Source organism: Oryzias latipes, chromosome 15 (assembly GCF_002234675.1).
Source record: "Oryzias latipes chromosome 15, ASM223467v1".
Classification (NCBI taxonomy): Eukaryota; Metazoa; Chordata; class Actinopteri; order Beloniformes; family Adrianichthyidae; genus Oryzias; species Oryzias latipes.
Window position 1 is genome coordinate 8,885,969 of NC_019873.2, and position 13,220 is coordinate 8,899,188.

At 37.3% G+C, this 13,220-nt stretch overlaps 1 protein-coding gene across 3 annotated transcripts in view; it reads right to left on the reverse strand.

Annotated features, from left to right (window-relative positions):
* The window catches only part of LOC101169097 (stromal membrane-associated protein 1), a 104,027-nt gene that overhangs the window by 9,518 nt on the left and 81,289 nt on the right, over positions 1 to 13,220 (reverse strand). For all 3 annotated transcript variants that reach the window (XM_020701497.2, XM_011472791.3, XM_020701498.2), the window contains one exon: positions 10,701 to 10,819. In XM_020701497.2, the coding sequence (XP_020557156.1) occupies positions 10,701 to 10,819 (119 nt within the window). The remainder of the gene's footprint in view (positions 1 to 10,700; positions 10,820 to 13,220) is intronic.

Sequence of the window (13,220 nt, forward strand, 5' to 3'; positions counted from 1 at the left end):
GTTATCATAACCCTTTCCTCCTTGTATCAGCAGCAAGTCCTTGTTTAACTGAATAGGCCGAGTTCACCAGCAGAAGTCTAATGGACAATGGCGGTTTGTTGACAGAGCTACATGAAGCAAAGTGTCATCAGGATAAGATGTGACCCAAATGTGTTTTATGTTTGTCAGTGTGGCTGCAAACAAGTAAAGCATCACTAAAACTCCTATTTTTTCCTGAGTCTGTATTGACATTGATGTTGCTTAGCACTTAAAAAGTGCTGTCTTAGTGCATTAGTGTTGACTTAAGTTTGACTAAAGTTTGTTTTAGAAAAGCAGTTCATGCAGTTTCCACCAAAAAAAGAAAGTTTAAATAAGAGTCTGCAATTGTTTTCTAAGGATCCAGGCTTCTTCTTTTTTCAGAAGGGGTTCAACGGGAAAAAAAGAACCCTAACAGGAAAGTATTTTTGAAAGCAGCTGAAAATACTCTTTCAATAAACTGGTTGATTCTTAAGCTACGTACACACCGCCCTTGGCAACGTGTGTTCAAGCAGCATCTTCCAATGAAAAGTCTATGTAAAGGCACGTAAACACGCGTTTCAGGCTTCTGCAATCAAAACTCTCATATTCACGCGTAGCTCCACAATTTTTATGACCGTTTTGGGAATTGTCGAACAAAACGTCTGGCCATTAAATGCATGTTAATTGCATGTTGCCAAGTTAAACCAGGTCAAACTTTGACAAATAAGGGACTCTGATTTTGGTAGTGACGTATGTATGGCGTCCCTTTTAATTCACAAAAGTGCCAACTGTTTGTAAATTGATCATTAAGAAGAAATAAATATTTGTGGTTTGTGTCCAGCTTGAATTCTAGCTTTCCTGGAGTAATATTACCCATATTACCCAGTGTTTGTGCTTGTCTAGCGTGATGTTTTATGGTTTTATTGTACTGTTGTTGTTTTTTTGGACTATATAATGTATAGATTGATTGTATTGTAATGTACTGTAAAATTATATTTTTAATTAACACTTTAGTCTTTGAAGGTTTTAATAGTTTTATCTGTTTGTTTCTTTTTATAATGATTATGTATGTTCTTAGTCTTTGCATTTTGTTATGTATTGTGATTTTGATGTATTTTCCTGTTTTGTGAAGCACTTTGAATTACTTTGTGTATGAATTGTGCTATACAAATAAACTTGTCTTGCCTTGCCTTTTATTGTATTTTTTGAAAGTGCTTGTGTGGTTTTGAAGTCAAGGAGCTGGTTGGTTGTGAATTTTCTTCGGGATTAGTAATGCTTCTATTCTATTCTATTCTATTCTATTCTATTCTATTCTATTCTATTCTATTCTATTCTATTCTATTCTATTCTATTCTATTCTATTCTATTCTATTCTAATCTAATCTAATCTAATCTAATCTAATCTAATCTATTCTATTCTATTCTATTCTATTCTATTCTATTCTATTCTATTCAACACCATGGGCTTAACGTGCATTTAGCACATTCTTGAACTCGCGTCAAATGCCTGGTGTGTACGTAGCTTCACACAGATGACAGTAGAAGCTGACATTTTTACTTTCAGATAGACTTGGCTAATTATGCTCATGGAATATTCTGTTGTCATTCTTATGTTTTCTGCTGAAAAAGTAAGAAAACTCTGCACTAAACTTGAGGTGGGACATCAGGAGCCATGGTTATCTTTTCAGAAGTAGTAGAATTATTGAAGTTCCTGAAAATATTGGTAACGGGCGTGTCAAGCTTTATTTAACTTAAAACTATAGCTGTGAGACCTTTGTACATCCAATTATTTCTGCCATTTTTTTGCTTATGGACTTTTTTTGTTCCCTCTCAACCAGTGTACCTCCATGAAATGTTCCTTTTTCAGAGGAAGGAATTTTCAAGTGGGATGTTTATCAGGAGTAAGTCTTCTCATCCCAACAATCTGATGCTGTGTGTAGAAGGTAAACCTGCAGTCTAAGAAAAGGAGCTAAACAAATTCATTAACATTACTCTGAAGCCCTGATGATAGCCTTAAGCACCAACAACACAAGATGTTATGTACCCTTTAAACCAAACAAATACATGAAAAAAAAGAAGAAGAAAAAGAGGAAACAGTCCTGGTAGCCGTTTGAAAAAGGAATACATCTTTAATTTTAACAGCACAACCACCTCTTATGTCAGATTAGAAAACATCAAAAACCAAGTCTGGGGGCGCTGATTGCTTAAGAACTGCTGCCACATCTAAACCGCATTTGAGATAAAAAGCATGAAAATAAGAATATTAGCAGAGATAAGTCCACAAACAGAAATCTAACAAAGCCATTTTCAAAAATTCCCAAGAGAAGAACAAGCAGTTTGAGTATTTGTTAAAACTTTTCAGATTTTTTAGGGTTCAGGCTGTTTTCATGATGTTAACTAATGGACATTAACTACCAACTACACTGGGTCCCAGTTTTTAACCAGCAGGAAACCTTTAAAAAAAAACCTGAACCCAGCACACATCAACAATAAAATAATGTGCTTTTTCTCTGTGCTAATATGTAAAACAGTCCCACAAACATTAACATAAAGCTGTTTATGAACTGACTCTGTATCTTGTTTTACAATTAACAGCCATAATTAACGTATACCACCCACTGTTAAACATATATACTCATTAATTTATTGACTTTGAAGTTCTTTGATTTATTTCAGCTTTCATTAAAAAAGCACTTCTTTGCATATTTGTTAAAAAGAGCCTAAAGCTAGAAGGAGTGTATTTATTTCTATATTTCTGATTGGTTGATTTTGTGAGAAATTGTACACATAGATCTGAAGATACGTCATTTGCATTGCAGCTTTACTTGATAACCTATTTTTCTTGTTTAGCACAGTCGTTACGGACTAACTTTTTCCCTAATGAAGCCACTAACCTCAGTCTGCAGAGACTAAAACCACACTACCAAAGAATGACATTCGGTTCATCCAGATGTCAGCGTAGGAGAGATTTTAGTACTATTTTTTCTGGGTTTATTCACAAGTTTATTATTATGAGTTAGATTTGACATCTGTGACTTCCCATTTAAAGTCAGGTCTGCATAAGAGACACATAACGCACAGGTTGGAGATGAAAGCAGACAGGAAACAAGAAGAAGGAGCAGAGACAACACAGATGAACAAAGGGGATGAAAGTAAGACAAAAAAAAGAGGAAGCAAGCTGCATCAAGGTAAGTGAGACAGATGACATCAATTAGGCTGCTGCTGTGGCAGACACAGCATCTGACTCACACATTTTCCTTTTTACGCGCTTCTATTATGTGTAATTGCTTATGTTTTAAAAGGGGGCGACACCCACCTGGAACTCTGCACAGGTGGGTTTTGAAAGGCATGGAACCTCCTAAAAAAATCTGATAAACTGCAGTGAACACACACACCAGTTTTTAATGCCACAAATATAGTGCTGAACAAGCGCACACACACACATCACTCAGTGAGTCCTGAGCTGCTTAGCAGGCAGCTCTGCTCCTGTCTGTATCTCTGCTCACTTCCTTTGACTGCAGGAAGAAGGACACGTGGGGGGGGGGGGGGGGGGGGGGGGGGTGAAAATGTGTGGAAATCCACCACGTTTCATTTCATAGGCAATTCATATTTTCTTGTGATCGTTTAAATAGATTTCAAATAACAGTTCAGGTCTATAGGAAACTAAACTTAGTTTAAATGTAGTTATAAGGATTTAGACTGAGATTAAATGGATTGAACTGAATCTCTGGTTCCGTCTGACTCTTTCTGTATGACACCTTGAGATAACCTTGTGTCTAAATTGGCTCTATATGAATAAACCGCAATGTTTGTCTAGAATGATAGTTTATTTCATTTAATTGGCTAGACAACCCTCCCCCCACCAATACAATTGTCCAAGATGATGAAAAACAGTGAACATAAGAGGTAGAAAACATGGAGGGGAACTTGTTGTTGGAGGAAGGGGATTAAAGGTGGGTGTGGAAGGACGTACGTGTCCATACGACAGACTGACAGAAAAGCCAATGAGGAGAGAGGCCAGAAATAAGGGGATGACAAGGACGAGTTGAAGGGAAAAGAGCCAAGGTAGGATGGAGGGATGAGAAAGGGAGGCAAAGGAGAGAGGAGGGACGGACAGCTTTTCAAGCATTAGGGCAGCTACATACGACACATGAAGACAAGATCCACTCCCTCGGTAACGTTGAGTCAGGTGTTGACGGAGGCAGGATGAAGCTTTCTATTAATAGCGGCAGCACATTAACATGACACTTGGTCTTGCGGAAAGCAACAAAGGGAATAGAAGTAGACGGCAAGTGCCCGCACATGACCAACGCTACTCGCTCTCGTAAATAGAGACGACGTTTAACACAGAGTAACCCGTAACCGACGGGGTTTAGCAAACAAAATGGCTGATGCTAAATTCTGAGGAAGAGGACTCCGAAAGATAGACTCTGTTCTGATGCACATATTGTGGTCAGGATCCAGAAGGTCCTGGAGAAATCCTGCCAACGTGAAATATGATCCTTTGAAAGGTTTTCCACAAGAAATGTTTCATACCTCGGCCGATAACACTGCACAAGCTCATATTAAAAAAACAACAACATAGAAATGTGATGTGTTGTTGTGCCAAAGAAAGAATGTGTCTACATGATGGCGGTATGACTGGCAACATTTAGAGCTTTGATCAATTTTACTGTAATTCATCCAGGTTTTTCTTTTTTATTACGTGGTTTTAAGGAAACAATAACTATATGGGAATCAATAATAAATATGTCATTAAATGTGGAAGACATACAGTATGTTTATTCCTTTAGCAAAATAAAATGCATACATTTTTAATCAGAACAAGAGAAAATAATGACTTCGATGGATTGCATACAAAACGGATTTACGTGTTAACTCATATATAACATTTCTTCTGTTAAATATAATCCAATTGTCATTATTAAAGGAAGTATGGGATGTAAAGAGCTATGGGATTCCACTGAGAACACAGTATCACTAAAATAATTTTTTTTTGTATTTGTTCTAATAATATATATATATACATATCAATTTAAACATTATCTAAAATAACTTGAATTCTTTAACTTGACTGTCTTAAGAAGATATTTACTAATAGGGAAGACACTGAAGAATATACAGTAAAAAATGTTTACACCAGAATTACATTATTTATACTCAAGTAAGGTAGACAGGCTGTACTGTTTATGCAGATACACCTCCTGTATTGATGCTAAAATTCTAAAAAGGCAATTTTTTCTCATAGAATATTCATTCATTCATTTTCTATTCGGTTTTTCCTTTTCGGGGTCACGGGGCTGCCGGAGCCTATCCCGGCCACTTGTGGGCGAAGGTAGGGGACACTCTGGACAGTTCGCCAGTCTGTCACAGGGTAGAATGTCCACAATAACACACCCATTCACTCTCACACTCACACCTATGAACAATTTAGATTAACCAATTCACCTATGAAGAATGTTTTGGATGGTGGGAGGAAGCCGGAGACCCCGGAGAGAACCCACTCATGCATGAGGAGAACATGCAAACTCCACACAGAAAGGTCCCCCATTGATGTTCTGTTTCAGGTCCCCCAGCCGGGACTTGAAGCAGGGGCCTTCTTGCTGTGAGGCAAGAGCGCTAACCACTGCGCCACCGTGCAATACATAGAATATTGAAAATGAAAAAGACCTGAACATATGTAAATAAATAAAAGAGCTGATTTGATTCTGCACAAATTCCATTGAGACGACTGTTGTTGTGATTTTGGGCTATACAAATAAAATTCCATTGAATTGAATTGATTCAGTTCCATTCCTACATTGCAGACCTATGAAAAAAGGCTGTCCGTGCTGTTCATGAAATCCTTTCCGATGACGCTCTCTAACACACTATTGGACTCGGCCTTACTAAACCGAAGCAGAGGCTTTGACTGGGAAAGTTACTCATGCACATTTACGAGCATGAAAAACACAAAGTCCAACACAGGAAGTGATTTTGCCGAAAACAACAATAATATTGTCCTACTGGCTAGTCAAATTCTGTGCAGCGCAGAAACATCACCTGCATATTTAACCGTCAGTCTGTGCCATTTCAGGAACTGTCAAACAATTCTTACAATGCTCAAATCCGTACTTCCTGGTCACAATGACATTAATACACACATTTATTCTGCCTGCACAAACACACACCGTCCAAAGGGAGTGTGCTGGTTGTCCTGCTTCTAGCAGCATAATATGTCAGAGAAACCCTCTTCAGAAAAGGCTCCATTCTTCCAGCCTGGCACTGCTGTTGATGGGTGCAGCCAGAGCTGTGAATTACTACTGCTGCCGCAGCCTCTTCCTTCCCGTCGCTTTTCATTAAGTTTGACAGACACACAAACACAAATGTTTGTGCAGCTACTCCTATTAGAACACTGCACAAACCCACATTCACCTGGCCCTAAAGGTTCTACCTCACAGGGCTGTAACAATTTGGAAGGAATTAGAAACAAACTTTCGTGAAATTAAAGGTCAAATAAATGTCTGCTAGCATTTACACGCCCAAAGTCAGGGTTTTCATTACTGCCTCTAACCCAGTGGTGTCCAAACTTTTTCCAAAGTGGGACAGATTTAGTGTGGTGAAACGTATAAGGGCTAACCATTCAGTCTGACATTCTTTGAACCCTTTTCAAAACATTAAATGCAAATTAACTATTTAGGGCAAATTTTATTGTAATAGGACACTAATACATCTAAACACAGAACTACTGTAAATTTCAGATTTGAAGACCAGATATAAAATGTCTGGGGAAATAAAAAAATCAACATTATATGTGGGTTTATGTAAAATCAGTTACTTTTATTGCTGGGTAATGAAAAATATGAAAACCCCACTTCTTTTCCATTCAGCTGTCCTAATATTAGAGGAAATGTCTTTAATTCTCTGGATCACAATCGTACAAGACAGACAAACATTGGAAAAACTCTCACTTGTTCTCAGGACAAATGTTCCATTTTTATCACGCAGTTTTTATAGCCTTAGTTAGTTTATAGTTTCATAGCCTGCTTTAGGGGCATTTACATTTGATTAGCTAGGGTTCAGTTAGGACCCCTAAAACCAGCTTTATCGAGCTCTATTCAACACCAGGATCCCTGAATTCTGCAACAACAGAAAAAGTAAGAATGAAAAGCTCCACAGTGATAAACAGCAGCGTAAAGCTGGATGTTGTCTGAACCGTCACAGCATGAACTTTTAAGCAAAAGAAAAAGGGATTGGCATTGTGTTAAAAACAACTTAAATATTTTTTTCTTTAATAAAAAATGACAAAATCCTGCTTAACTTTTGACCACATTTGTCCTGAGATGGCCTTAAAATAACACGTGTTTGCATGTTTTGGTTTTGTCTAAGGGTGTTTTAGAGTATGGAAGGATATATTGCCTTTTTATAATTTAGAGCAATACTAAACATTTTCCCTTCAACAACCATACACTTCATTCGAGTGTTTTTGCTTTCTACGTTGGGACAGATCTAAAAGGAGATTTAAAAAATGTCTGGCCTCCAGTCAAACAGCTTGAGCTAAAGCAAACACGTGGATATTTTCATCATATTTCTTTTTTTATTCATTTTTAACAGCCTCAGTTTCTTTTTGTAAGAATCAGAACGGCATGTATCACACAAAGGACAAAGTTTTTTTGCTCAAGTGTGAACAGCAAGAAGGTCACAAGAAAGTAGAAAAGAAAATCTTTCTCCTACCCGCCTTCACTCGCATCATTGTAATTGAGGTACATGCAGGAGAGCATTTCAGAACATTTGTTAATAGGCGTTTGGATCAAAGCGCTTGCCAGCTTCTTCTTTCTTTGTGGATCCAGCTGACCACAACAATGCAGCTGTGATGAAGGAGTTCTAAAGCCACATGTATGAATCTGCTTTAAGGATTGTCCCTAAAAGAGGAAGCTTGGCTAGCTATAATGTACATCTGGCAACACAATAGAAGATTTGGGGTTATTTTCTTTCACTATCCACACTACCCACAAACCCTTAGCCCTCCAGGTTTGCTTACAGGCAACTAAAGGGAGACGTTTAGCAGCAAACCTTCACATAGATAGATAGATAGATAGATAGATAGATAGATAGATAGATAGATAGATAGATAGATAGATAGATAGATAGATAGATAGATAGATAGATAGATAGATAGATAGATAGATAGATAGATAGATAGATAGATAGATAGATAGATAGATAGATAGATAGTTACTACTTGAAGGCTTTTGTCACCAGTTACTTTTTTATGCTAAAGTTATTTTTTATGACTACCTTTATATTCCTATATGGAATAAAACGTTTTGAAGTTTAACTACCTTTACTTGAGTATCAGTTTTGGTTACCCAGCTTTGTTCATAACACCAAAGAATCTCAGGACTTAAGGTGAGTTAGTTTAAAAAAAAGAAAGGGAATGTCAATGGGCTGTGAATCAGTGAAGATCTTCTCATACAATATAGGGGTTTATATATAGTTCATAATATGGGTGAATGGATGGTTTTATTATTGCAAAGGAAAATTTAGTTTCACTCATCGTTATAAAACATAACTTAAAATAAACTAATAAAATAAGTAAAACAAAAGGCTAAGCATTGAAAACCATGATGTTTAGAAAATCCTAAATTCAGAAAAAGAACCTCAACTAAAAGAAGGGTATGAAAGGAATCATTTCATTCTTAGCTGCTATGCTTTCAGTGCTTAAACCTACATTCATTTGACAACAAAAAAGTAAAACTTTGCTTTAAAATGAAGAAGAGAACCTCTACAACCACAACTTAGAGGGGAAAGAAAATGGTAAAAATCAACAAATAGTTCCACAGCACAAGTGTCTTCAGAAAGGCATTCATGAACATTTGGTACATCATTTCAAGAAGCCTTTTGGGGGGATTAAGCATTCGTTTTTGGCATAAATAGTGGGTTTTTTAAAGGCAACAGAAAAATAAAAATGAATGCGACCTGAAGTTGTAGAAAGATGAAGAGCTGCAGAGGCTGCAGTCACAGAAAAGAGAGTGTGCTGAGGAGATTAGAGGGCAAGTGGGGAGCTGGTTGGAGCAGAGGAGGATCTCACAGTCACCGAAGCTCATAATTGTGCTTCATGCTTGGGCCTCCCATGAGTCAGTACCTGTTCCTTATCCTGGAACACTGAAAGGATGTATTCGGCAGAATTTATATGCAGGTTGGACAAGCTATAGTTTGTCTAAAAACGTATCATTATACGAATGATCATTCAGAATCATACAGAAATAGAAGGCTATAGAATATAGAGTGATTCCTAACAAAGTGTATTTCTATCCATTTATGCTTTGAAACGGCCTTAATAAATTCACCATAGTAACAGTCTGTGTGCAGAGGGGGTGCAGGAATTACGAGGAAAGAATACTATAAATAATTGAATTAAATTAAAGATCAGGGACCCCCTTATACTAGACTAGGTGGTCCAAAGCTTGTTTCCTTGATTGTCAGGAAAAAGTTGGAAAATTCCCCTCAACCTTTTAATGTTGCCAACGACTGAGAAAAACAAACAAACAAACCCATAACTTTTTGACCGTTAACGCAATTAATGTGATTCCAAGCAATTCTGAAAGCTAAGAAAAGCAGCGTTATGCTAGGGTTACAGATCAGAGCAAAGCCGCTTTTCTCAGATTCAGAATCTGTTGGAATTACATTTATTGCATACATGTTGAATAGTTATGGTAATTTAAAGAACGTAGACAAAGCTCCAGTGTTAAAGGGTTAACCAGGCAAACCCTGTAAACAGTGACTTCTGTTTGCTAGTACTAAAGCAGCACTAATGTAATTCACTATAGTTTGAATGCAAAACACCATCTTAGCATCAGCGAGAGGAAGTAAACCAAAGACGGGATGTGACAAAAGCATTGGAGTTTAGAAGGAGAAAAACAAAAAAAAGAAGAAGCAGCTGTTAAATTAGTAGATGTGATGCAGAAAGGGGGGTGGGGGCAATTATCAGTTTATGGCAGTTGACCTCTGAACAGAAGATCACTGGTTTGGTTCCTGCCCTGCTCACCCATGTGACCAAGTGTCCTTGGGCAAGACACTGACCACGGCATTGCTCCTGCTGGTTATAGCTTGGGGCCAGTGTTCGGCAGCAGAGCTGCCATCAGTGGATGGATGGGACAGTGACTGTAAAGCCCTTTGTGCCTTCAAAGACGGTAGTAAAGCGCTATATAAGTATACGACTGTTTGCATGATTTTATTTTCCTCAATGCTACTTTTTGGGTGAAATGATTTCAGGCAGTTTGGTTCATTCAGTGCAAAAAGTTACCAATGAATGTGTTGCTGGTGATCACAGTAAAATAAAGTTAACCAAACCTTTCATTTGTAAAGGAATAGTGATGTAAATTTCAGACTGAGATTGAAACCTTGTAAATGTAGGTTAATTTTCATTTCAACGTGGAAAAAAGGATAGAAATGCTAATCTCATGGATGATACAATATCTGCTCTCATGAGATCGTCGTTTTTCAGATTCTTCATTTCAGAAAGCAGATGCTGTAATGACCCTGCTTGAAAATTGATCCTTACTGGGGACCAAAAAACTCAATCTAATATGGCACATCCTAGTTTCTGGGGTGCGGAGCAGAGCTTACACGTTCAAAGGCCAGTTATGTTAGACTAAGCAGGAACAATTCCAGGTTTGATTGAGGTATGAACTGTGTGAGGACGGAGAGTGGGAAATCTCTACCTGCCCCTGTTGTGCCTTGCTGGGAGAGAGAGGATTGGAAACCATTGGTCCAAAGACATCCAGTTCATCAGCAGTGGATGCAGTTTGCTCTGAGCCATTACCTTCCCCCCCTGGAGCATCTAAACAAATGAAAGGGAAAACATCATAAAAAGGGCCAAATATTCAAATACTGTATGTTCAAAAAACAAAGTACATAAAAAGGTATTTTACTTTTTCACACATCAGAAGGTTCAGAACATAAAGTGAATGGTAAGTTATGCAAACATAAACCTATTAAAATAATGCATTAGCTCTAAATGAAAAGTAGCTGCTAAATTACTTGTTTTTTGACAGCAGCAACTACATTAAAGCAGTCAGTGAGTCATTTACCCGCATGGCAGGTCTTTAAACATGACATGCATATTTTAGGTCACTGTTTATGACCTAAACCTTATTTTATGAACAAAAGTGGACCAAAATTTCCCCATATTTATTTGATTCAAATCACATGTGTGACACATATGCAACATTTTTTTTTAAATGTGTTACTAATGCATGGCATTTCTATTGGTTTATTTAAGATTTACTTCTTTTTATTTTATCTTATATTTTGCCAAACCTTTCCATATATGCCCCATTTTAAAGCTTTTTAAAGTAAACCTCTCAGGTGATGCTTTTCTTTAGGATTGAAAGTTTTGCAGGAAAATGATGAAAGTCATATAGGTACTATGTTGACACCAGTGCCTGCAGCGTTTTCTTTAGGTTTGATTTTTCATGCGTCATCTTTTATTAACCATTCAACATTGAGTCATGTACTGTTTTTTGAAGATCTGGGTAGAGTTTTAGTTGTTTAAGATGTTTTATGCAACAGGAAACCTTTTTGCCTATGGTTTTATGTTACAGACTTCTTTTACATAATGTGTCATTCATCTAAAAACAATTGTGAATGAATGACAGGAACAAAAGAGAAGAGTGGGCGTTCCAAAAGGACATGGACTGCCTCTGTTTGAGAACTTAACGAGCAGTGGAGGTCATTTATGTAACCAAAATAATGAAACATTCATAATTCAGACCTTTTAAAGCGTGAAAAAGACCGAGCTCTTCCAGGCAGAAGGCAGGGGTACACGGAAAACCATTTACTGCCAGAAGGCTGCAGAGATTGCCTGACATCCTTTTAAGCCACTTATGAAAACTCATTTGTAAAGAATTACTTTAAATGTCACATCATCCATTTTTATATAGGGGCTTTGGTTCAAGCCAACTTACAGCAGACAAAAAATGGTTCAATCACTCTATAAAAATACATCTGTAAAAATAGAGGATATCCTGCCTACTTTATAACAGGAGTGTCATGTTTGGGTGACATTGTTGCATGCTGAAATAAGAAGGAAAAGATTGGATTTTTATGAACGTCATCTAAAGCTATATCTCTCACCAAGTACTCTCTCTTATATTGACTTGGAAATGGATTACAGGGAGAATCAGACCAGCCTGCCTCATCATCGATTCCATGTCAGACGATGAGACATAACTTATTATAGGGATGTAATGGTTTCTTCTAAACTTCTCCATGGAAACAGCAATGATTTTGAAAGGGGATCCATAATATTTGAACCCTGCTTTTATTTGGCAGGAGTTATGGATAAAAATCATCCATGGTTTACTCAACCGTTTTGATGCAAAGGAAATTGGAAGGATTGACACATTTTTGATGTAAGAGTGAAATACAACTCCAATACCACAATGTTTGTAGACAGAGAGTTACAATATGATACCGTCACAACCCCAGAAATATGCTAATTCAGCCCACTTTCTCCTTCCAACCAAATCCCCAACTGGGGCATGAAATTTAGTTAGCCCACAGGCCCAGTTCAAGACGAGAACCATTTCTGATGGAAGAAAGAAGAAAAAAGAGGGAACCACTACTGAGGCCACAAATGTGAGTCAATGCTTGACTGAGAAACATACAATTACGAGCTTATCAGAAACTTTAACTTAGGAAGTCAACTCATACTGTTGGAATCTCTGTAGGTTTAAATATTTAGAAATTAAAACTCATGATTCAGGTTTATGGGGATTTTCTTCCATTACAGTTTCTTATTTTTTAAAAGAAAAGAAAATCTGACTGTCTACTGTCTGAGAGATTTTTAATTTAAAAAGAAGCAAAGCCAGAATTTTAAAACCAAGTTTTAGTGATTTTCAACAGCTTGAAAAAATCCTCCTGGCTTGATTTAGACTGCACAAACATCTGATTGGTTGATTGTCATGGGAAAATCCAAACAAATTAATCAAGTGATCTGCCTGGTTGGTTGAAGTTTTCAGAAACCTAAAGGTCACATGTGTATCTGTTAAAACAATAAAGCCCACATTTAGCCACCTTTCGTAAATAAAATAACCAACAACCCTGCATCATCATTCCACTCAAGAATAAAAAAAAAAGGTTTAAATAGGCTTAAAAACAAGGGGAAAGCTGCTAAAGATACTGTAGGCACCAGTCAGAGACAATCATTTCCCACTGAGGAAGCATCCGAGTATGAAGTA